General features: G+C 41.8%; 1 protein-coding gene across 1 annotated transcript in view; it reads right to left on the bottom strand.

Moving 5' to 3' along the window:
- ankfn1b (ankyrin repeat and fibronectin type III domain containing 1b) overlaps window positions 1-25,798 on the bottom strand; it is a 109,739-nt gene that overhangs the window by 16,232 nt on the left and 67,709 nt on the right. Inside the window, exons 5-10 of the mRNA XM_070852412.1 lie at window positions 23,005-23,127; window positions 5,243-5,462; window positions 4,810-5,017; window positions 1,207-1,404; window positions 367-480; window positions 67-164 (exon numbers count right to left, since the gene is read on the bottom strand). Of these exons, the coding sequence (XP_070708513.1) occupies window positions 67-164; window positions 367-480; window positions 1,207-1,404; window positions 4,810-5,017; window positions 5,243-5,462; window positions 23,005-23,127 (961 nt within the window). The remainder of the gene's footprint in view (window positions 1-66; window positions 165-366; window positions 481-1,206; window positions 1,405-4,809; window positions 5,018-5,242; window positions 5,463-23,004; window positions 23,128-25,798) is intronic.

Genomic DNA, 25,798 nt, shown 5'->3' with positions numbered 1-25,798 from the left:
CATATAAGAGATTTCGACTGACAAATGGTCAATAATACGGTGGAGGCAGATTCTGGCAGAACTTACAGAAGTGAGTCCAGTGATGTTGCACTGTAGAAGAGTGGTGTCCTCCACCACCATCTCACCCAGCAAAGGAGTCAATGAAGGAGCATTGCTCCAGCTCACTGCAAATACACATATACACACAAATATTTTTAACTAGTCCTCAATATAAAAGTTAAGAAAAAAAATGGTATTCAATGATTACAAAATGCTTGTGTAAAAATGATTTTTTCAACACTTCAAACTGTTTAGCACCAAAGCTTTACAATTTGTGATTTGGTGGTTGGTTCTAAATGAAGCAGTGGGATGGGCACCGTGGCTGACCTTTGTACTTGGTAACCACAGCGGAGTTGACACAGACAGGCTCCTGGAAGTCCATCCTTAGACTGGTGCTGCTGCTGACAGACAGGCGAACTACACTGGGGGCGTCTGGAGGATCTGAATAGGCAGACAGACAGAGAGATGGCCAGTAAATAAGAAGAGAGACAGAGAGGTAAACAAAAGCTGCATAAGACCCTACGTTCCATATCATAACCATTACAACGCAGCGAACACATACAATTGGCAACTTACCGCACATGAAAAGATTTAGACAGGTCTGTGGGAAATGTGCGATGGGTGTCAAGTAATGGATGGAAAACATAACAACACAGCATCTGCAAATTAACACTGATGTGAGATGTCACTGATTGTGAATGAAACTACATAAACATATTTTTGACATGTGGTGTAAATTTCCATCCACGGTACTACAATTTACCCATCAATTCCATGTGCATGTGGAATTACAAAGAGAGCAGCAATCTATTTTGCATCAAAGTGCAGATTGGTTGGGGTGGAGGGGAGGAGTGTGAGTGTGTCTGCTTTCGGGGGTGGCTGTCTACCCTGCCACTAAGCGTGTCATGAAATGCCTATAAAAAATTAAAGCAGGAATACAGGCGTGTTATGTTCGCACACACACAGACACACTCAGAGTGGTGTGCTAGGCTCCCCAGTGTGGAAGCCATTAACTTTGCCCAGACAGACTGCCAGCAGAGAAAAAGGGCGCAAAAAAAATGAAAACCAAAGACGACTGCTGGACTGATCTGAGCGGCAAACTTCCCTCGACTGTTCAGCACGTGAAAAATCTCTGTAACAAACATCAAAGTCATCTTGAAGCCTTACTAGCATGTTCAAAGCCCGTCTGCATGCGGCGGAAGAGCCGGAGTCTCCACTCCCAGGCCTTTAGCTGCCTCTCACGGTCAGATCCCTCCCGCTCAGCAGGACCCTCGCTTCGAACTTGGGCCTGAAGCTCCGAGACCCGCTGCTCTGCCTCCTGCACCAAGGTGGCCAAATGCACTGCTCGGCCCTCCAGACTTACAACTAAGAAACAAATGGCAGAGACAGTGAGAGAGAGAGAAAAGTTACTGCATGCATATTGTATTAAAACAAGAGTTGCAGTCAGACACATGTTGAAGTGACTCCATTGCTTCAAAACTACTTTGACATCCATAAAAATACGATGTTTTTCCAATGAAGATTCAAAGACTAAATGCAACGTGAACCGATGAAAAGTGAAAATTCTTAATCCAAAGAAAATTCTCCTGTACAAGCATTCTGATTTTTATTTTTTTATTTTTATATCTTGTGAAACTATACCACTGTGGAAGTTTTCAGGAACAAAACACATGTTTGTCACAAAATTACTTACTAACTCAATTGAAAAAGTAAATATCGTGTTGGTTCAACTTTTATCAAGTGCTTCAACAATACACAAGGCTATACTGATGCAGCAAGAAACCCTCTGTCTGTAATGTTGCAAATTGCTTTTGCAGGCCACTCTTTTTAATGTCTTTGTTTGCCAAAATGCTGCGGCAGATTCCTCAATAAACTTAATTTAACTAAGCAGTCCCTCTTTAGGGATGACATCACCTAGAAAATGACACAGAAAATGTGGCAATGAAAGTGAGAGGGCCAAGAGAAGGAGGAGTATTCTTCACATGCGGTTATGGGAACACAAAATGGTGGGAACATGTATAGGCATCATTTTGAACTGCCATTGTAAAACTATTTTTCTGCAGAAACTGTGGAAAAATGTGTATAACTGATCTATTTATATCATGTACCACAGCCACACACAGCACAGAATGTTTCTTTTTCTGGAGGGGGGTAGGGTGTTACTTAAACAATGAACATTGATGTTTACTTAAACAAAAAACATATCACTATAGCAGATGAGATGTAACACCCAGTGAAAATATTCAGTAATGGCCATGCATTTATTGATAGTGGCATAACACAAAGATCAACGATTCAAATCCAATTGCACTTGCGATTGCCAACGTGTACACATCAGTCCAGATAAAAGTATAGAACAGGTAATGTAAAGCTGTTCAGGTCATAAAGTACAGTAGCATACTGTACTTCTTCTTTGGTGGCTGGTCATTCTTAGAGTGTTTGGGACTCGTGTGTGTCTGTGTTTAGTCTGTGTGGTCTGTGTTTGTTCATTGTAGATTCCACTGTTGAGCGTTAGATTCCACTGTTGACAGTAAGTTTAAAGCTCCGTGTCAAAATGTCCATCTGGGTGTTTAATTCTGCAGCTCTCTCTGTGTCTCTTCAGTGGCTGTGAGCTTCGCTTTGAATCTAAGTGTCTCTTCAGGGTGTCAGTTTTGTTGTTCTCTTCTGCCACTTGTGTGAAGACTTAAAGGCCGTTTGTCACTTCTAAAACAGGTAACGTGAGGACCAGGGTTGAGCTTTAAGGTTAGGGTTAGGGCTAAAGCTAGGATTATTACTGAGGATCCTTGGACTTGGACTCTTGAGTGGATGGAAATAACTGTTTAAGGTCCATTTTGATTTACATTTCCAGCCCTTCCAGGCCTTGAAACTGGTCCAGATGCTGTCACCAGTGTGTATGTGTGTCTTGATTTGTCCTCATTTCACATCAAGGCTGGGATCTTCTATAACACATTAAAGTGGCTTTGTCCTATCGAGAGCCGCAGAGAGATTTATAACGTGAATATGAAGTTGCTTTTCAGAATTTGTTTGATTGTCTTTGTCTGCCCTGTCTCTCTGGTAACCACACACTATGAAGTCAAGCACAGCAATATCAGTGTGCATCGGAATCAATTCCTTTCAAAGATCAAGGAAAAGTCTGCAGCGTCTTTGATGTCAATTCCCCTCAGATGGAGTTTGATTAGTACATGTAGAAAAAAGGCAAGCCTTAAGTTTTCTTATGTGCTCTTGTTCTCTCCCTTTCTTTCTCTATTTCAGTGTGTTGTACACATGCATGCGCACACACACACGCACACACACGCACACACACACACACCCACACACACACACTCACTCACACTCACACTCACACTCACACTCACACTCACACTCACACTCTCTCGTGAGTTATTTGAGTTCTGGAGAGAGAGCACAATCAAAGACCAAACTTCAGTAAACATCACTTTCCATTCAAGTGTTTTCAATTTAATGATACCTTTATAAGACGTCTGGCTCAGCTTTGGAGAAGTGTGTGTGTGTGAGTGCGCACAAACACAAACAGCCCAGGAGCCTTACTGGCGAGTTCTAATCATTAACAGAGGAAGGGAGCAGAGGCTCCGCAGATCACAGACAGTGAAAAGTGCTTACAAAGATGACTAATATTGCATCATTATTACCACCCCTTCATCGCCTCTAATATGTTTTCACTGCAAGCAAAAAACAGAAAGAGATGTGTGAGTTTGTCAGTGGTGTGTGGATGAGTGCATTACTGGTGTGCATGATAAGAGATTGTGTTATGAGGTATGTGTGCGTCGTTGCTTTGGGCAACACGTGTGGTTGCTTTGGTGGCAGCTGATGTTGTCGTGACAGCAGCTTTGGCTTCCACAGTGATGGTTGGTGATTCCCACAGAGTAGCTACTGTAGCCCAAACAAACCCTGTCTGCTATCAGTTCTGAGCTATGATTCAAATCTATATAGGAAAAACAAGGATTACAGATCTGTCAGTTACTGACAAATGTGGTCTTGAGCCTCACTTGCATAATAACTTGTAAAGGATACATGTTGTGATTGGCCTTAGCCTCTAACTAACTCACCCAGGATTTGACTGGCTTAAGGATCAGACAAATCTCCTTGCTTCCTGCTCAAAGCCAAGGTAGCATTTGCTATGTGTGATTCACCTGTAGGCGAGCCAAAATACTACTAACAAAAATGAGGAGCTGTCCAAATTTACAAGGGAAAGAATGATTGAATACAACAGACTGAATATATGAGAGAACATTGCTCTTATTAGCAGAAAGACATTACACTGACCCAGAGGCAATTTTGAATCATTTACAAGAAAAAACATGAATAGATCTAGGAGACTAAATTTGATGTAATGGTTATCTTTTTGTTCTTCACATGGACTGTAACCATATGGCTTAGGTTTGACTCCATTGTGCTAATCAGCCACAGAAAATCAACAGACTCCAGCAAGTGGGTGCTAATGTTATGCAGTAAAATGAATAAATTAACTTGTAACTCCTATTATAGTGAGCATAATTATACAGCGTGTGTACATACTCTGCATGATCACCATATCAGACACAACTACTCAGCAGGAGTGCTAAAAAGAGTATTCTTCACGTCACAGCAGATTGGGCAGCACTTAATGTACTGTAGGTGTTGTCCAATGAGCTCCAGGAACCGTAGTTTCAGTTTGTTCCATTAACATTCAAACCATCCCTTTAAATCACTGTGTCCTCATCCCCCTGTGACTTGGTAAGTACTCCAGGTACCTTATGTTCGTCTACTCACAGTGGGGACTCTCCTTGGCGCCAGCTCGCAGAAGCAGCTTGGCCATGGGCACGTTGTTGGTCATGATAGCAATATCGAGGGGCAGGAGGCCCTCACTGTTTGGCGTGTTGAGGTCCAGCTCCTCCAGACTGTACTGGGACAGAAGCAGCTGTACCAAGTCCAACTCCTGGTGCTCCACTGCCTCAAACAACGCTTCATTACTCTGGAACTGTGTTACAGAGAAAGTTTATATGCACACAACCATGCACACACACATAATATTTCTCACAATATATTTTCTGTCTGGCTCTACAGTAGTTAGATGGGAGGATGCGTGAAGTTAATACCGAAGCTTTTCTTATGATCCAAGTCTATATATTTTCCCTGACTATTTTTAGACTACAATGTTCCTGGGCTTATTATTTTTTCCTTCTCTTTTTTCTCTCTGACTTACTATGGTGGTTTTGCGCAGCCTGTCCTTGTCTCCTCCCCGTCCTGACACCACACTGTCCTCCAGGGCAGCGGGGTTGGTGCCAACACGGAACTTTCCAGACAAGTTGCGGTATAGGCGGCGAGCCGCACTTGGCGAGGACAGGCTGGCCGACTTGCGGGCTGGGGCCGGCTGATGGGCCTGGTCCCCCCTCATGGGCTGTGTCATCTTGGCAGTGTCGGCCCTGGAGGAGAGATGGGTGGGTAAGAGACAGAGACTGTAGGTGAAAGAAATGAGGGGAATGTAGCATTTCATTTAGTGCATGGACCCTGTGGAGCTTGATCACACTTCTAAAGATAATTATGACAATCACAGACACATGCTAAGGCGCAACAAGGCCAAACGAGGAATAGAGGAAGGCTAAGAAAAGCATTTAAAAAAGCAAATCCTCTCCTCTTCTCTTCTTTGCAGCTTCAGTTTATCTTCATGAAACAAACTTCCCTAATTTAACTTAATTTGAATAATTTATAGGTCAATTGCTTGGTGAACGGAGACCGTTGCCTATAAATTATGTTTAAAATCAATTTTGGTCTTGATTTCAATTTGAATCCACTCACGAAAGAAGTCCAAAACACAATAAGATCAAAGGATTCTACTCTACAGGTTATTCAGCAAACAAGTGTAGATTTTGGCTCTGGAAAACACCACTAGAAATTCACAAGGCTGAATGTAGCAATACTGTTTTAAGTGCCAAGGCATCAGGGCCTTACATGAATCACATTGCACTCTAGATCAACTCCACATATCCAATGTTAAAACACATTTGATGCCTAGTGCTGATATAACAGTATGTATAGCAGTACCTGTCAAGATTTCTAGATTGTGACCCCTTCAAGCAAAGAAAAGTCTGCTCATGACCCCCTGTCACAGGGTAGAAAGATGAACAGCTGATCTACGACTTGTTTTCTTAGCTTCACAGAAAAAACATGGCAATCACAGGGGTAACTCATTTACATAGTTGAAAAATAGTTTTTTTTAAATCCCATTAATACCTCAACCACAAAAAGTTATCTTCAACCCCCTGGGACGGTGGTCCAAACACCTGGCTGAGAACCACTGATCTATGGCATGGTGATAAATTACACTGATCTGCCAGATTGGCACCATGTTGGCATTACCAGTTCTTTGTCACTGGTGCCTTATGAGTCATCCCGCATTGCCTGGTAGCTAGTTTGCCAGTGCTGCTCTGTAATGTCATCTCTTTCTTTCAAAATATCGGCATCTCTTGCCACCGGTGTCTTGGCATCACTGGTATGATAACTATGCTGCCGCTCTTCTTACTGCCATGGGAACTATGTAGATGGCATTGTATTTCTGGGGTGAGTCTGGTACATGGTGTTCACACACTCAACTGCTGAAGGAAATGTCAGCAGGACAGGCGATGGTGACAGACTCCGTGTCAGGTCCCACCGAACGGAGGCGGAAAGATAAATGAATTCCTCCAGGACGCCCTTTCAACAGCTTTCCCTCCTTCTGTCCCTCCATCCTCTCCTGTAATCTTTTGAACTTGTTTTTCTTATCATCTTCTCTGCTCTTTGTTTTTCTACTCTGTTCTTTCCCATTGCTCTTGGCCTTTTGCTCTTTCCACTTGTCCCCTTATTGCCTCTCATTTATCACCCATCATCTCCCACGTTCTGTTCTTCCCCTTCTCTCACTTTTTGATGTGATTCAACTCTGAATCCCAATTTTACTGCAGTGTGATTATAATCGAAAAATCTCCCTGAAATAGATCTTACATCACAGCCCAGTAGACGCCTCCATACTCACTCTCCGATGGAAAAGAATGAGATGAGATAAAAATGATATTTGATTTGACTGGAGCAGTTATCTTTTGGCATTTACCGATCTAATCATTAAGAGACACTGCAGTTATCAAAAGGTCATCATGTGAATCCCAGCTGCAGTCAGCGTGTTTGTCCCTAGCCATGTGACCTGTACAAGTTCTTGAGAAATGCGTGCTGATTATCAGTCACTCTAGAAAACATCATCAGTTAAATATCATGAATGTAAATGTTTGAACAGGGGCAGCGAGAGGTTGAGGAAAGCAAATAAAGGTTGAGTTACGTTGGGCCATCCTGCCATATGCCAAGAAGTATCACATTGGCCAAGAACAGATTTGTCAAGGTGAGAACATCTGTAGGAAAAATGTTATTTATACTCCCGCTCCGCTATGGACGTGTGAGCCCATATGAGCATGCATACACACACACACGCGACTCACACAAACCCTCCCCCAACACATGCAGTTTGTACAACAGCTGACAGCGGCCCACATAGTAGACTTTAAAGCAGCTCCAAGCCCCCGCAACAAGCCCTTTTTCACAGGGCCGATACACCTAAAATACCCCCGATCCCCGTCCCTTCCCGCTCCGTCCCATCCATCTCCACTCCATCCCGTAATAGAGGCCTTATTTTAGACATCCTCGTGTTCCCGGCTGGGCCTAACCTATTCCAGGGTTCCAGATAAAGCGCGGCAGGTATTTGGAATAATTTTTCCATGGGCCTGGCCCGGAAGATAAAACAAGAGATATATTTGTAATGCGTGTGCCGGTATCCCATTTCAAAGAGAAAGCCCATTGGAATCCAGCCCCAGGCTTATTGTTATTTGCCTGAGATGGAACAGACAACTTTTTTCTGTCGGCAGGACGGTGCCCCATCACTCTCTGACGACATTAGGGAGTGTGTAACGTGGTGTGGGGTGTGTTTGTGTGAATGTGTGTGTGTGAGTCTTTACTTTCAAAGAGATGCTGCAGCCTACATGTGAGATTGGGATGTCATTCCCCAATGACATGACCCCTGTCCTTAGGAAAGATGAAAGACAATTGTATCACATAAAAGAGAGAAAAAAAAGCAATAAAAGATCAAGCCATTACAAAGGATTAAACAGAGTGTATGAGAACGAGAATGTGCGATCATAAGAAGTCCAAATCCAAGGATTTCAACATAGTTTTACAACAACCCAACTGTGAGCTGATGACCATTATGATGAATATACGCTTCTGACATCTCAGTGGGGCTGGTGGCCATAACTGCAACCAAAATTTGATTTAATGCTACTGAGGAATTGGTGCCCGGCCATGTCATGCAGATGCATGTTTGATGAACCATGGTTAGTGCTGACCTTAGTGACAAATATATTGTGTTTCTGTAACTGCTTCACAATAAAATGGTTTTAATGTGAACTAGCGACAGAAGGAAATGTTTGGTTTGCATTAGCAGTAATACAGCTTAGATACAGTGTTAAAGAGACTGAACGGTAAACAGTCAGGCTGACATCAATGAAATAAAATCTCAATTAAATTACATGTATGCATAAATTCCTTGTGTTAAGGTAAGCAATTTCAGTGCAGTAATGGCAGACTCATCGTAATTATAGCATGAAAAAAGCTTGACTGGGGTCTGATTCAAGGAAAAATCTTACTGATTATAAGATATGAAGTGATACGATATGAGTTATGAGATGAGTATAATAACAATTTTACCCAAACTTTTAGGAAGGCATATAATGCTGGGTTCTAACCAGTTAAATAAATTAATAAATGAATGAAAAAATGAATTTAAAAAAAGACGAAGTGACAGTGAGTGAGTTCAGACCACAAGCCCTATAAAAGCACACTTATAAAACTATGTTTTTGAGAGCGATTAAAAAGAGGATATGGAGCTTCTGAGTCTGATCTCCTCAGGGAGGTTGTTCCAGAGAGTCACCCTTGGTCCTCAGCCAAGATTATGGAATGACTAACAAAGCCTTGAACATAAGGTTGTGACTCGGCATGTATGGTGTCAGAAAATCTGAGATGGACTTGGGTGTGAGCCAGAAGGTGCCTTAAAAGTTACCAATAATATCTTAATATCAATTCTAAAATTTAGCCTACTGAGAGCTAATGCAAAGAGTAATGTGCATCTCTTTTTTGGTTTTGGTGAGGAGTCTGACTGATGCATTTTGGACAAGCTAGAATTCATGTAGACTCAGGCATGTGTAGAGAGAATTACAATGGTCCAAAGGTGAGTGAATAAAAGATGTATGACCGTCGCTAGACTTCTAGTGGATAGAAATGATCTGATCCTGATCTCTCTTGAGCTGCAAAAAGCAAGACCAGACAACAGAGTTAACATGCTTGCTCAAGCTAAGTTGGTCATCAAAGATTACACCAAGAGTTTGCAGTTTTGGGCAACATTTTGAGACAGGCAGCCCAGATGTTTTCAGGTATTAGCATCAACTGTGCATGGGCTGATAATTACCTCAGTCTTGGCAACATTATGCTTCATGAAGTTCTAGGCCATCCAGCATTTGATGTCAATGATGCAGTTGTTGAGCTCATTAATTTGATAAAAAATCATCAGTGTTAAAAGTGAAGTACAATTGAATGTCATCTGCATAGGAATAGAAACACATGTGCCTGCGGATGACATTCCCCAGGGGTAACATGTAATGAAAGAACAAGAGTGGACCAAGTGGTTTGGCTAAACTGAAAAATCTGTATTGTAAGTAAGAATAAAACCACTTTAAACCTCAAACAGCGATACCAACCCAGTGTTGGAGACATTCCAATAAAAACAACTGGTCAACAAGGCCGAATGCGGCACTTAAATTTAATAGCACTAAAACGGAAGATTTTCCAGCATTAGTGTCATTCATAACTTTAAGGAATGCGGTCTCTGGACTGGGGTTACCTCTAAATCTTGACTGAAATGTCTCAAAGAGTCAATTTCTGTTTAAAAAAGCTATTAATTGTTCAGCAACAAGTTTTTCTAAAACCTTGGAAAGAAAGGGCAGCTTGGAAATTGGTCTGAAATTATCCAAGGAGTTTGAGTTCAATCAGTAGAGTGCAGATCTCTGCCAGGCAATCTCTGCTACGTCTAGAGGGCACTGCTATGGGAAAAGACTACCTGATGAGGGAACAGACTTCGACACAGCTGTTAACACCAGCTCACTAGCAGTCAAGATTGTGGTGAAAATAACAGAATCAAGCAGCATATCGTGCATAACTTTAGTGGATCATAACATATCCGGTATGGAATTAATCTGGAGATGCTCTGGTCAGTTTTTGAACCACTACAGATGCCAAATCATGTGGCCTGCCACAGACAAGGTAAGGCTTGTTGTTAGCCTAGCCAACTGCCAGAAATGCCTTTTGCCCCGTGATTTCAAACTGGAGCAGTTTTTGATCACTTGTGGCCCCTTCCGGCCAGTTAAAAAGAGTGTGGAGTCAGCAGTCAATGATGGTATAAAAAAGTCAGTAGGTGTTTCATATTGTATGAATCACTACAATCATGAGAGGTCGTAATTGTGCACAAAAAAGATTAGGCTGATTAATCCAGTATTTGAGACAAGCCACAGAACGACAGAAAAACAGACAGATTAGCACACCTACACATGAAAACATGACTAAATGCATCATCCCCTCCAGACTTACCTATTTGAGGGAATAATAAGAAGAGACAGCCAATAGTGACATGGTAATTATGGAGAGAATATAGGGGCTGACAGAATCATATAAGTCTTTTAGAAATCTCAGAGGCAGGGTGTCAAGAGTACACAAAGAGAGCTTCACTTTATTAACAACCTCAGTGAGAGTGTAACTAGATATTCTTTCAAAGGACTCAAAGAAAGCAGTATTTTTTAAAAGAAATTGTGGTGTAAGAGGAGGAATGTGTATTCTGATGCTACAGGCTTTGCTGATGAAGAAGCTTAAAAATTCTTCAGCCTCTGTGTTGACTGCACTGAATAAAACCCTGGAGTTGTATGTGTTCTTTTTGATAATTTCTAAAAAGATAACATGCTCTAGCATTTAAAAAAAAATCTCCAATAGAAGTTGGTAATATAAGTTATAGGAGTGACACATACCTTCACCATCTTGAAAGCATTGGTTTTGGCTACAAGACTACCACTGCTACAATAATCGGAATAAATGACCGGAGATCAAAGCTCAAAGACATCACATACACACTGATATTCACACAAACACACAGTCTATGTCGCATAATTTCCTACACTTTTACCAGTTTTGGGAAACAGGAAGCAGTTGTTCTGGGAAAACAACGTCTCTACCAAAAGCCAGGCTCCATGTTTGGCCCCCAATCAATACCACATCAAATACACCGAGCCTGCTACAGTAAGACTGCATCAGCCCGCCAAACAATCAACACCCCCAAGTTGGAAACACACATACACACAGCATCTGCTTATTAGCTATATCAGCCTGTTTACACAAACAGCTTAGTCTTTTAGACAGTGAGTCACATGTAAACAAAGACTACATATAAAACACGCAGACAGAGTCTAGACATTTACTCTGTTTGACTACACATCATGATGGGAAAGACCTGTGATTTAAGAAAATGTAAGAGATAATTGTTGGTTCCAGCATTGCAGAATTTCAGAGATTTTTTTTGTAAGCTAAAAGGCAGCCACAAGTATGCACATAACAGCTCATAACAGTGGTGTGTAGAAAGACATCTTAGAAACACTTCAAAGCAAATCGTAGAACTGACAGCGGAGTGGAAAATGTTGCTTAGTCTGATGACTTCCAGTTTATGTTGCAACATAAAAATGACATGGTCAGAACTGTAGCAAAGAATAAATTCATCCAATCTGTTGTCAACAGTACAGGAGTAACCACACACACACACACACACACACACACATTCAGAAACACTCATGGAAACACACACTTCTGACTCAACTGTCAATATATTAGATTAGCCACATTCAAATCCGATCATCTTGGTGAGCTTGCAATGAAATCATCCACAGCTCATAGACACCTGTCCTGTTCTGTTCTGGCAGTTCAATCTAGTCAGAATTTGGATTGGATTCCATTTCTCTACTTGTCTCTCTCTCAACACAATTTGCTTCTCCCCGCTTCGCCTGTTATGTGGTGTTACGCATTCTGGACATTTGTCATTTGTTGGCTGAAATCAAATGTTAGAAAAATCATTATATTAAAACAATTAATTATTCAGCTCTTCTGGGTAGTGTAAGAATGGTTAAGAGACACGGGAACTTGAATCTGCACAGAGGAAAAATGTTCTTAGCCAAAGATTCCTGCTTCTATAAATATAGATAACGCTAATCTAAACTATAAACAATGGAAAATGTCTTTACTACACGTGCACAGGCACAGATAATCTAAAGCTACATGTTTTGCTCCACTTCGGTACCTACAGGCATGTGTTTACATGTGCGAGTGCATATATGCATGAGCATGTAGGTGCCGAGGAAAGATATTACATGAATTGCTGCCAAAATTAGCTACAGCGGCACAAAGAAAGATAATTTGAGGGTGAGGAATAACAATATAATTTCCAAATAGCTTCAAAGCATGGAGCTGTGTAGAAACATTTTGCAACAATGCTCTGATGCGTTCAGTAACTTTCTTTCTTTTTTCTTTTCTTCTTGTCTCCTTCTGATTTGTTTCTTTTTTCTTCGACTCTCATCGCCCTCTCCACCACTTTTCTGCTTCTGCTCTTGCTTCTTCTTCACCTCATCCCCCAAATCCATCCTATGCCACCCCATCGCAGAGTGTCACAAGGTCTCTTAGGTCAGCTGTGTGCTGAAAGAACCCCTCCACCATTTCCAAACTCCTCACAAGGCCTAGTTTACTGCCACGAGAACACATTAATCTCTGCTGGATGTTGGTGCATGTCTAATTGTGTTTATTACACACAGGCACCAATGACCATTCATATTAGTTGACACGTATTGCATTGGTTGTCTGCATAGGTCAGGTCCCATAAAATACACAAAGAACTGGAGGTCGGTAGATGGATACAGAGACAGAAAAGGCAAAGAGCTGCACCCAAAGGACAGTGCTCACTGAAAACAGGGTAGTGGGGGTCAGAGCGGCAGACAGTGAGAGGAGAAAGTTGCACAAACTCACACACACACACACACACACACAGGCACACACAGAGTACGCTGGCGGCTCTAAATGTGGCTTGTAGAAGGAAATTCTGAAATCTGAGTCTTGGCACCAGACAGGCTGGAAGCAGGCAGGCTGCTGGACGCAGAGAGGGAGAGAGGGGGAGAGCAAACGAGAGGGAGAGAGAGAGAGAGAGAGAAATGAGGGGGGGGGGGGGAAGTATTACTAGAATTCATATAGCTGGCCCCTCTGTTTGGCTCTTATCAGCTTATAGGCAACATGAGGCCACGCCAGCACTGTGACCTGCAGCCCCTCATGCACACGAAGTTGTCATGGCAACACAACAAATGCAGACATACATGCTCATGCTCACATATTAAAACATACATATGCACATGTGCAGCCCTGTGTAGAGATTTCACATGACTTTATAGACAAGAAGACAATCAGAGTGACTCTTAGGAGTCTTTGGGGTCACATTTCATGGATGTGAATTTATTGAGGGATGTATCCGATGTTTGCATCACTGTGTTAAGGTTTCAGAGGTACATATTTGCTAAAAACATCCCCTTTCACTTTATCCCCAAGGTGTCTACACAGTGAGATGCGGATGGATTATCCTACCAGATGTGTTTTTGAAAAGCGGTGGTCTAGCCTGGATGCAATGTACCTTATCAGCAAGATTATTAACATGAATTGTGGTATTCAAATGATGTTCTTTTGATAACAAGCACCCTCTTAAGTGCTGAGAAAACATTGTTGCACCACAGGCAGCAGACAGTACAGCTGATACCAGACAGGATAAAGCCATGGGTTCCTTTGTTTACCCCGGCTTTATACCCTGTAGAAAATATTTTTCCACTGTTGAGTCATCCAGTTTAGGTGATCCACTGTAGCCTCAACTTTCTCTGTTTGATAAGATGGATGCGCTGAGATGTTTTTCTCTATATCACTGGTGTTCTGAGGGGGCATTTGTTTGTCATTGTTAGCTTTTAGTGAGCGAGGCAATTTTCATCTCTGTGCAACACATGCAGCAAAATCCCAGAACATTGGCTGATTATGATAAGCTAACGTCTGTGCTAAGATCACTGGTACCCTGGCTGGTTCGTTCACATCTGCTGTTAGTCACAGTTAGTCAAAGACTAACTGAACTGGAAAACCCTGTAGGCATTCTGTTTTTACTTTTGCTTTTAACTCATATGTGACTCACTTTGAAGTGTGAGCTGTGTGCATAATTGGGGAGTCGGAACAAACTGTGGACACCAGGTATATGCTATACACCATACTGCATACTCTGCCCTTTATCACTACTATTTAGACAGCCTTTTTTTCTGTCTCTCCTTTTATCTTGTCCTCTTCTTCTCACTTTCTCTCTCTCTCCCTTGGGAGAACGGCAGAGAAAGAGTGGGCGGTCCGCTGTATGTTTAACCTTTGAAGTTGGCCTGCTGTGCCGAGCAAGGCCTGCCACCTGTTGGCTCTGTGTGTGTGCATGTGTTGTGTGTGCACGCAGAGGTAAATCTCTCTAATTTTGATGAGCAGAGACAACAGCGGAGTCACTATGGGGATGTGGTGGCGGGTTAGGGCCGACGTTCTCAGGAGGGGGGGGTGCTTCCAAGGTGGGATCACACACACACAAACATACACACAACCCCTCCTCTGTCAGAGGCTTGGTGACACCATGTCTCCCACGGCGATCGTGGGCCCAGCCTGGGTGGCTCCAGGCTTTCTGTATGTCTCTCAGTGTGTGTGTGTGTGTGTGTGTGTGTGTGTGTGTGTGTGTGTGTGTGTTACACCAAAGGGGTCCATGCCTGGGCCGCCATATGCCACCCACCCAGCCAGGGAGAGTAGAGAGGCGGGGGCGACCCCTGGCCACTGAAGCCACCAGTTGGCCCATTCTCTCAGTCACACGCCGGCCGGGCGCCATGTTTAAAGTCCCACGGCTGTTGATCTGGGATAGCGATAGAGGGAGGTAGTTGGTTGGGGGGTTATTAGTCCAGACTGTGATAGATCCAAAAAGGATGACATGCATGCTCACTCACAAATATATACTCATCTGATTGGACGAACAGATGGATAGATGCATAGAGTGTGGAAAGGGCAGTGGTGTGTCGCAGTATGATAACACTCATCGGACATCAGTGTGTGTGGACTCAGTGCTCATATGCATTATACACATGCGCACTCACACATTAATTGAAATTCATTGAAGGTCCAATGACTTCAATAAGGAATAACTGAGGTAAAGACATCGACAGTTATGAATAAAATTAATTTATTTGATATAGACTGTGACCATGTCAGTGGCGATTAGTCTCCATAGTAAAACAGCTATGATTTGTGTGAGCCACATTTCTTGATGTAGTCTTGATACTTGTAGTAGTGAACAAGATCTAGATGGATCTTCATCTGAGATTTCTGATGAGCTCACTTGATCTACACACTGTAAATCTGATAAAAACTGATAGGTGGACAGGTGAAGGTGGGTCATGTCAATCAGACACTGAGGCAACAGCTAAAAGTGGCCCAGAAAGAAACTGTTTTAAATGCTGACAGCAACAAGGTGATGGGTTAACAGGGGTTGTGGTGGGGTGAACGGGGTAAACATTGTCAAACAGAGCGAGAAAGTGCAAAGAATTCCTCTGGATTGACAAAACTCTTTACTGGCTCTCAGAGCTTCTGTTCCATTGTACACCAACGTGGGCGTGGAGGCCTCTACTACCTGAGCTTCCTATCTCAATCTGTAAACCATTTTCCAAGACTTGTTTCAAACCACAAACCTCTTGGGTCTCCAGCTGATTTTCTCTCTGCATCTGACCCTGAATCCAACCTTCGCACACCCACAGAAAGTAGGCAGAGGGGTGCAGTTTCCCCAGCCTCGGTTGTCTTTTATCAGCTTATAAGCAACACATGGAGCCACGCTAACCCTCTGACCCACGGGCTGTCTATCTCTGCACACACACACAGACACAAACACACATAGACACACCACATAAACTGTTTTTTTTTCTCCCATACTCTTCATTTTGTAACTTCTCTCTTTCCTCTCTTTCCCATTCTTCAGTCCAGTTTTCAAGGCTCTTGCTCATTCTTGCTGTCTGTCTCCATCATCTTTTCAATCTGTCTTTTCATCTACTTCAGTCCCAATCATTGTCACTCTTTCCTCCTCCACCCCTCCTCTTCTTACCTATTTCAGTCTTCTCTGACACCCCCCCCCCCCCAACTTCTCTCTTTCAGTCTACTTCTCTCCCTCCCTCCCTCCCTCCCTCCCTCCCTCTCACTGCCCTCCACCCCGACCCCCTGTCTCTCTGTGTCTGTGTGCTGAGCTGAGGGTTGGAGTGGAAACCAGAGTATCAAGTCGGAGACACAGAGGACAAGAGGGAGCCAGCCTCATAAATCTCCCTTAGTACAGCTCACAGCATCCAGAGTCAAGAACACAGTGCGTGAGAGTGTGTGTAAATATTTGAGTGCATGTATTTGTGTGTGAGTGCATGCATGTCTGAAGTTATGCATGTTCATTTTTGCAAATACAAGTGTGCACAAAGGTGTTTATATGCCTTTGTGCATTTGTACTTCATCTACTTAATCTAGTTAATTTATGTGAGTGCATGTATTTGTGAACGGGAGTGGTTTATATGTGCCTGTGTTTATTTGTGTGTGAGCATGTGTGCTTGTGCTTGTATGTATGTGTGTGTGTGTGTGTGTAAGAAAGAATAACCCAGGGCCTATCCAAAGCAGAGAGGTAAGCAGAAATTCTGCTCCCTCATGTGGACTGGAATCTACGGTCTCTCATCTCGCCAACAACTCAGACTCAACAAATTGATATCGCAGACAAAGAAACAGTTGAAGTACAAACTTGACACGAAACCTGAAACAGCGTGAATAACCAGTTTTGTTCTGAGGAAAATGTATCCCATATTTCGATGCAGTGAGGGGCAGGGTCTAAACGGGTCTCAAAACAGGTCAAAACTGAGTCTCTCCGACAATCTTTCTCAGTAAACTAGTCAATAAATGTCTAATGATAGCAGTTGTGAAGCATTCTGTTTCTACTCAACACTAACACTAATTACTAACAACTACTAATACTTTTAGCATCACAATTCATAATCAATATGGAAAGTAAACAAACAAGAGTTGTTAGGGTACACATGAATATTTTTCAATGAGCAGAACATGTACTTAGAATGTAAATATGGTGCCAGAGTGCATATAAAGTACCAAAATAGAGCTTGTTTATAAAAAAATAAAAATCCATGGGGAGGATACCTTCGGACCCCCTACAGCGGTCCAGGCTAAGTCCTTAAAGTCCTCAAATCCAATGAACGCCCTGCTTCAAACTAGCATTTGGGACCTCTGAAGCAATCACTTGCATAATTTTATCACTCTTGATATTATACACTTATGTGCTGGGATGAGAATCAGGTTTCCAGGGTCAGTCACCATAGCGTTGAATTAAATGACTTGAATCAATGAATGTTTTGTTTTCTTTCATGATTAATATTTTGCTGCGATCTATGGCAAATTCATTCAAGGGGATTTAATATGAAAAAATGCATTTTTTAATGTCTTTTCAACATAAATATACATAAAGGTGTCTCAACATACCCTCAAAATATGAGAGAAGACCACCCACTCTCTGTTTTTCCTGTGTGGGAAAACACACTGTTAAGATTTGACCCCTCTACTTCCATAAGAGGCGAGGCTGTTGAACAGTTCTTCAGCAGGCTGACTGTTCTGCCCACTGAAAACCTGAATCCACCTTGCTGTCAGCCATTGTTGTTATCTTGTTAATGCTAGCCCTGGCAAAACTAAGATGTCAAATGTATGATCAAAGCACACAAACGGTTCTGCTGTTGGCTGCACCAAACTGAAATAGAACAAAAATGTTTTTTGAATTACAGCATGTAAGAATATTCTTGTATGACTCCCAAATAAAAGTCCCAAGTATGAAAATGAGCATAACATGTCTCCTTTAAGTCCAATGCACTATGAGACGGGAAGACGTGCATGCATTTAGCTTGCATGTTACTATAGGTGCAGATAATTAGCCAGGTCCTAATAGATGTTCAATGGGTGTTTGCAGTCCACTGTTTCATTGAAGTGTAATTTGTTTAGACACAGATACGCAGAAAGGACATTTAAATTTCTTAATGCTTCCTTTGGAATCAGAATTTTAGAACCAGTTCTAAACATGAACTGGTTCTTGATGTCCAACCTGAATCTTTAGAGTTTTGTAAATAAATACTAAATGTGTTTCTATTTGTGTCATCAAACAGCACAAACATTTTTATATGACTTTTTGCTGAATGCACTAAAAATAGTTGGAAAACAATCCCACCTCATGGTCTATTTAGTAATGTAGCTGTTGTAAAGCTTTTGATCATGATTTTCATCAGCAGGTGAGACAAGAAGTTTGCCAATTAGTCACAGAAGTTTCCATTGTTTCTGAACACTTAAAAAGGTTTCTCACACATGTTGGTGAGAAAAACAAAAGCACGAATATATGTCTCCCCACTGAAAATAAGATGATATATATTTTCCACGATGCAACGCCTGCACACTAACTCTAAACCACAAAAAATAAAAATTAATTTAGGTGATCCCATTCAGATTGATACTCTTTACACTGATTCTGATTTCCAATAGCCTTGCACCTATATTTGATTTCTGTGCTATTTGTAATGCATTTTCAGTTAAACAGTGAAAAAGTAAAAAAATAACTGTATGTATTCTCTGTATTATCTTGAACTATATCTAACTCCAATGGTGTTCTACACCATTATATGTGTCAAAGCTTTTTAATATTTAATACGTCCATGACAGAATAATGTTATTTTAATGCTGCCACAAAGCAGAAGTTTAATGTAAGACATTCCAGCACATGCAGGAATCGGCCCTGTTCTGTATTGATCTTTAACACCATGTTCTGATCAGAATTTCTAAAAAGAGAAAGTATGGCAATCTATAACCTCCTCATTTGTCACTCTTGTTTGAACTGACAGCTCTCAGCCTCAAAAGAAAGGACAAAAATCTAAAGAGAGGATGAAAAACAAAGAGTGGGGAATATTAAATCAAATTAGAACCAAATGAGGCGAGTGGCACACTGTCCAAAACCTCTTTACACCCAGGCCCCTTGAGCATTGCCCTCTTTTTCCACTAAGACTTTGGTGATTTCTCTGTGTTCTTTTTTACTCCCTTTACACTCAGTTCATATGGATTAGCACTTGGTAACCCCCACCCCCCTTACACACCCAACTCAACACAATGCTAACTATTACAATGTGTGTTTGCTTATGCACGTGTGTGAGCATGAATATCAAGAAGAAAATCAGACATGCAGACGTGAGTTCCTACCACTCTGTGTGTGTGTGTGTGTGTGTGTGTGTGTGTGTGTATATGTATTTGGGTGTGTGTGTTAATATATCGACTATGGGCAGGAAAGTCTGGTTTCTCCCCTGTCAGCGAAATTAAGACGTCATCCAAAGAGTGCTGTCAGCTCTGAGTTATCCCTGAAGACCGGGTGGCACCAGGCGGAGCAGTGGGGCCTTCAGAGGATGGAGAGGATTTAAACTACATAACAACACACATCACAATCAAACACTTACTGGTGAGGTACAAACTGCACTCTTTCAAAATTCAACTTTTATTTATGAAGTGGATATGGTTTGGGTGCCGAATGCTGCATTACATGTTGATGTTTAAGTACTTATGTATAGAGTTTCCTCTCCAGGCATACTGCGGGGGAACTGCTATGGGAAATAAAAGCTGCTTGGCCGACATACATGGCTGCCTCTCCATTGTGCTCGTGGGTTTTGGCAAAGGGCTGGAACTGCCTCTCTGTCACCATGAGAGGATATGGAAATAAAGACTTATTTACTGGCCCTGTGCTGGAACACAACCAGTGTCCCTTTATAGCACCAACATTGACTCTCAGACTCAGTCTGCTGTGTCCACGTCATTGTGCAGGAAACAAGACAGCAAATATATGCGCCAGTGGGAAAAAGACCTATTAGTTTAGATATTAAAGTTATGTTCTCATAATGCAAAGAATTCCCTCAGTGATATACAGTATCAGCAGCCAGCTGAGGCAAAATCAAATTGCTTTTCAAATGGCTTTTAGTGGACCAGAAGTCAAAATGGATTTTTATTCAGGATTCTCTCAATGGAAATCTCACAAGGCCACTGTTTCTACCCTAATTATCAATACTGATGGTTTCCTGGAAACCCCCCCCCCCCAAAAAAAAAACCCTGAATATTTTTTCAGCAATCTAACAGGCAGCAAATACCCTCTTATTTCCCTTTTAACACCTCCCACTACTATTTTCTCCATCCATACCCTTGAGACCACTTACTATGATTACCAATAACAATAACACTACCATTATCTTTTATTATCGCATTTTCCTACAGTTCTGCCAGCTCTTACAGAGTTTGATAAAGCTACAAAGTGGCTCCTGTTTCAAGCTTGTATATGGGCTACCTTTGGCTCGGAATTCCCTTAATAGACACAGTTAGTTTGAGAATCTGACTTGAATCAACATAAACGGCAATGGTCCACTAAATAGATAGTAAAGTGTTAAGCCACCTGAGACTGCTTTACTGCGGAGGGCTGCTGGTAGGTTTCCAGCTATATTGGTGGATAACCATACATTTCTACATTTCACATTCATTATATGCAAACACATTCCGGTGTTTTCTTTGACTGTTTTACAGCCTCTGTTTCCAGAAACAAAAGATTCACTAAGGCAGACCCTTAACAGGTACCTATTTGGATCCATATGATCTTTGGTCTAATTTCTCAGCATGTAATATACATGCTGAGTCCTGGTTAAAATGAAGGCCAAGCTCGAAAATGGGCATAGTCCGAGGGCGCTCGAAGTAGGAAGGTAGGGAGTGCTGGGCTGGGCTGGTTGTTTGGCCTCAAGAGCCGGTGACAGGGTTGGTAATCAGGATAATTTTATGCAAACACAAATTTTGGCTATCACGTTATGTTGCGGTGAGCCTGGGCACCTGTATACCTGAAAGGCAACTTCTCAGTCACCTCATAAAATGTCCATGACACATCTAAGTTACCATAATATGTTCATAAGTGAATCATAAAAGTACTTTTTCAATGGGCAAAATTCAGGACCATGATTTTTGGAAGTTTAATCAAAAACTTTTATTGGCGTCATTGCTTGTGTGATCCTGTCCTAGTTTTGACCTTGTGTGTCCAGCTACAGGAGCTGCAGTTTTTACCTGTGGACTAAGATGGGCCTCGTGGTATTTTAAAATCACTTTCTAATACCATATATTTGATGAATACACTGCTTGGCAAATTCCTCTATGATAATAATTGGAAAAAAACACAGTGAGCAAAACAATATGGTAGACTGCTTACACAAACCACAGGAAGTGCTATAAATGTCGAACAATTTCAAAAATGCAACTGACTCATGGGAAGTTTTCAATGGATGTTACTAGCACACGTGTTTTCCTTCTGACCACGGTGATGACTGTGCATTCCAGTGGAGCCGTGCTGGTCTTGTCAGGAGCTGGACCGACCTTGTTTCACCTCCCAGTAGCATGACTCAGCCGTCAACTTTGAATCTCTCCTCCTGGGGTCCCTTGTTTATTATGTCACAAAAGGCTAGTCACACTCCTGTAACAGTGGCTCGCCCCGGAGAAAGTCAGAATCCAGCTGTAGCCGAGCCCCCCTCATCCCTCTCGTAAATGAGCATGTCCAATCTACCCACTGTGTTTCATTAAAACCAGACTACATCAATCAGGGCCTGAACTTTAAAGGCCAGGTCCCCTCTCCAGCAACATGGGAGAAAAACACGGAGCTGTTAAAGTAAAGGACCTCACACTGCTCATACACTCCAACGCTCATACACTTAACACCGCATTTCTGCTGGCGGACCACACATCGCAACATCAGTCCGAGACCACACAGTAGGTCTCATAAGGCCGACAAAAGACCTCGTAAGACCTCGTAAGACCTCACACCAGGCCCTAACATGATTTGATAGGACCTCAGAGAATCCCACACCTGTAACTCCACAAACCGCAAAGTAACTCTACTGAATAGCTACTGTAGTCCCCGCACAGCAATTAGAAACCTGGAAACTGTTTAGACCTGCGACTGTTGGGACATTTTTTTACTCAACAAAATTAAGTGCAAAGGAAGTGTAAGATCCGCTTTGACCCAGGGCTATTTTCCCAATGGTGAGAGAAATAAGAATGAAGAGCCAAGAATACATAGCAGGAAGCTCAGGGGGGATGCCAGATGGATGAACAGTGGGATGGATGGGTAGATAAACGAGTGTAGGCTAGGCAACAAGAAGGAAGACTGGGAAGGAGTCCCATGGGTGGGGACGGGAAGGCAGCCTCGTGATGGAAAGCTTTCAAACTCCTTTCATCGGCTGCCTGAGGACTGGAGCTTTACAAGAGCAAGATGAGCCGGCGCCACTGGAGCTGCTTGGCGCTCTTCAACGAAACCCAGACGCAGAAACAGAGCAGGACCCTATCACCACTCCGCCCACTCTCTTCCCCCGCCCCAAACACCAGCCCCCAATTCTCATCGAACTCAGCCTTGACTTTGTACACAGACACAATATAACAAGACTCAGCTGCAGTTGTTTCTCTTTTGTTAGGCACTACTTTTTGGATTTTAATAGTGACATGTGAAAGATTCTCTTACTCAAAGTCCTGCTTCTGATACCAATTTATGAACTCTTATTTCACCTCATAATCTTCACAGTTTGAGAATGTGAGGTACTCACACCTGAGACCCATCTACATAAGATGGATCTCAAATATGAGCATTGCAACTGTCCTTCTTGTGTATTGTGATGGAGCAGATTGAGAGATGGTCTTTGGTCTTACCAGTCCACGCTAAGAGAACGTCTCCTGTAGGATGGGGGTCTGTCCGCGGAAGTCTTCTCTGCTTTGGCCACACGCTCTTTTAGAGACAGACGATGGGTAAATTTGGAGATCCCTGACTCTGACCTTAGGGACAGAACAAGAATAAATGGATTAGAACAAGACTCTGTTGACTGCTTAAGACATGGAGCTTGGCCCAATGCTTGGAAACTCTTCAAGAAACTCTTTGTTTTGTATCATAGTCTTTTGTCATACATAATACATTCTTGAATAGAAGTTCAAGAGAAGTTAACATCCAATTAACATCCTCTGGATACCCTGGCAGTGCCTTTTTTCTCGACTCACAGTGTAAATAATTTGTAATAAGAAAAAACACAGGGAATAACATTTGTACTGTTGCTTCATCAACTACAGTGCTATAGAAATTCTCAATGCCAAAAAGTAAAAATGTTTGGCCAAGGTTCAGTAATGATGGAGAACATGGATGTTGTAGTAAAGTTGATTCTCTTATGAGTGAAACTAAACTCAGTTTTGCAGAAATGACAGTATTGAGTTGAAATGTAGTCCATGAAGTTGATAAACAGTGTAACAATGCTGCAATTCCCAGAGGAAACATTAGGTTTCAGGGAAAGCCGCATACTTCCTGTCTAATTTTCTCCAAATCTTTTTCACAGAAAAAAAAAGTGAAGTCACACACATTTTAATCTCCTCTACTGGGCTGCCAATGTCCCAGTTCAATGTTTCGCTCAAAATTAAAAGCAGGAAAAGTAATATTTCTTCCATTCCAGCCCGGGATGCATTTCATGAGATGCAGCATTGCAATATTGCTGTGGTAACAGTGGGGACTAATCAAAATGTAATAATATTCTCTAACAAAGAGCCAGGCTCACAGAGGAACACTGCTGGAGCACAGAAGTGTATGTGATGTAAAAATTCTCAAGACTTATTAAGCAAAGGTTTTTTTTATTTTTTTTATGAATGTAGCCATATGGAGTAATAATCTGTGGCTAACTTTAAGGTAAGTCAATGCACTGTAGAAAAAACAAGAAAATTATAAGCATAATTGATGGAATTTCCTTCAAATCTTTGCCATGAACACTTTTTTTTTTTTTTATACATGACAGAAGATTAGATAAAATGTTGCCCAAGCATTGTGCGGCATCACTCACCTAATCTCACACACATGCTGCTTCCATTTCATTATGAAATGATAAAGCATTCCTAATAATGACTCATACAAACTAGCACACATACATAGATCTCCTCTCAACTTGAGCCAAAAAGCGTTTTAGTCTCCATGGTGAGCTCTGTTGGAGACAAACTGCAGGGATAGTTGGATTGAGGGGAGCATGGACTACTGAGGTGCACCCTGCCACTCAAAAACGAAGCTTGCCTCTGCCATCTCTGTCTTTAGTTTATGTAAGATGCTGAAGGAATAACAGTTCACATAAGGCTTTGATAAAACAAGATTGATGAAATTGTACACAATAGTTCATGCTGTTACTTTGATTGCTGAAAAGTGACATGGATGAATGACAGTGTGGTGATTCGTCCAGTTTCACATAATTCAATTGCCAAATTGGCATCATGTCACATGCTCAGTTTTTGGCATCCTGATGCAGAAGACTGACAGGACCTTGAATGAGTAATTCAAATGTTCTTGTCCAGGAGACTGCTTTACATCAGAAAGAGGCCAGAAGGTCTGGGAGTGTCCTGTCAAGTCTAATGCTTCCATAAAACTCTAATTAGGTCTGAGAGAAAGATGGCTCAAGACCACTATTGCATCATGGACTTGCAAACGTCCCTATAGGTGTGAATAAAATACTGATGTGACTTTGGAAATTAAAGTGAAAATCTTTTATAACCTTATAAAGTTACAGATCCATGTAAGCCTTCTGCTAACTTGCCTGTCCTCCTTTTTTAACTGATATAAAAATAAATGTCTTGTAATAAGATTGCTTCATTGGCAAAATTGTATTTCACCCCCCTCTAAAAACAGGCAGAATCCACTTCCTTGACAGGCATCATAAATAAACATTCCCTTAACACCAATTCAAAAACCAATGTCAAAAAATGACAAATTCACAGAACATTTTAATATTAGATAAATCTTTTACAAAACAATAGCGGGCATGAAATCAAAGCATCTGGGTTACGGACTTCAAATAAAGCTACACAATGATGATACTTGACAACAAATATTTCTAGGAGAAGCATTTTCTTCTAATATGAAACCCTGAAAATATTCATTCATGTGATACATCAGATTCCTCTTAAGAGGAGCCGTTTCACTATAAGAACCTTGCCATAAACTGAGACGAAAATACATACTTCTCATTCAAAATGACCTCATGCTATGGCTTATCTAGAGGAACAACACCCAGCCCTACTGCCTTTGTTCCCACTCCTACACCCTCAACTACTGTTTCCTGACCCTTCGCCAACTTCTCCAAAGAGTTGGTTGACCTCGAAGACAAAGAGGCATATTTTCCTGTATGAATCACACAAATGGGGTGTGGGATTTTAGTCAGATGGCAGAGCAACCCCTAATTGATGGTATTAAGTTAGGCTGGGCTTCTTCGTTTTCAAGAGCTTTTAATTAAATTAGTAGCAGTACCCCGTGCATGCCAGCTTCTGCCAACAGTTGAAGCTGATGTCCTTCCACATAAATCATAGATTTTACTGGTCTGAGAAATTCCGATTCATAAATTGACCACAGGAGTGATTGGTTTGGATCATCATTGGTTGTTAATAATTGTCTTGATTTCTATAATATGTTTGGCCTGTGACCAATAGT

The sequence above is a fragment of the Pempheris klunzingeri genome, chromosome 20 (genome assembly GCF_042242105.1).
Source record: "Pempheris klunzingeri isolate RE-2024b chromosome 20, fPemKlu1.hap1, whole genome shotgun sequence".
In the NCBI taxonomy this organism is placed as follows: Eukaryota; Metazoa; Chordata; class Actinopteri; order Acropomatiformes; family Pempheridae; genus Pempheris; species Pempheris klunzingeri.
Note: the sequence above shows the minus strand (reverse complement) of the source record. Positions and strands in the feature narration are given on the sequence as shown.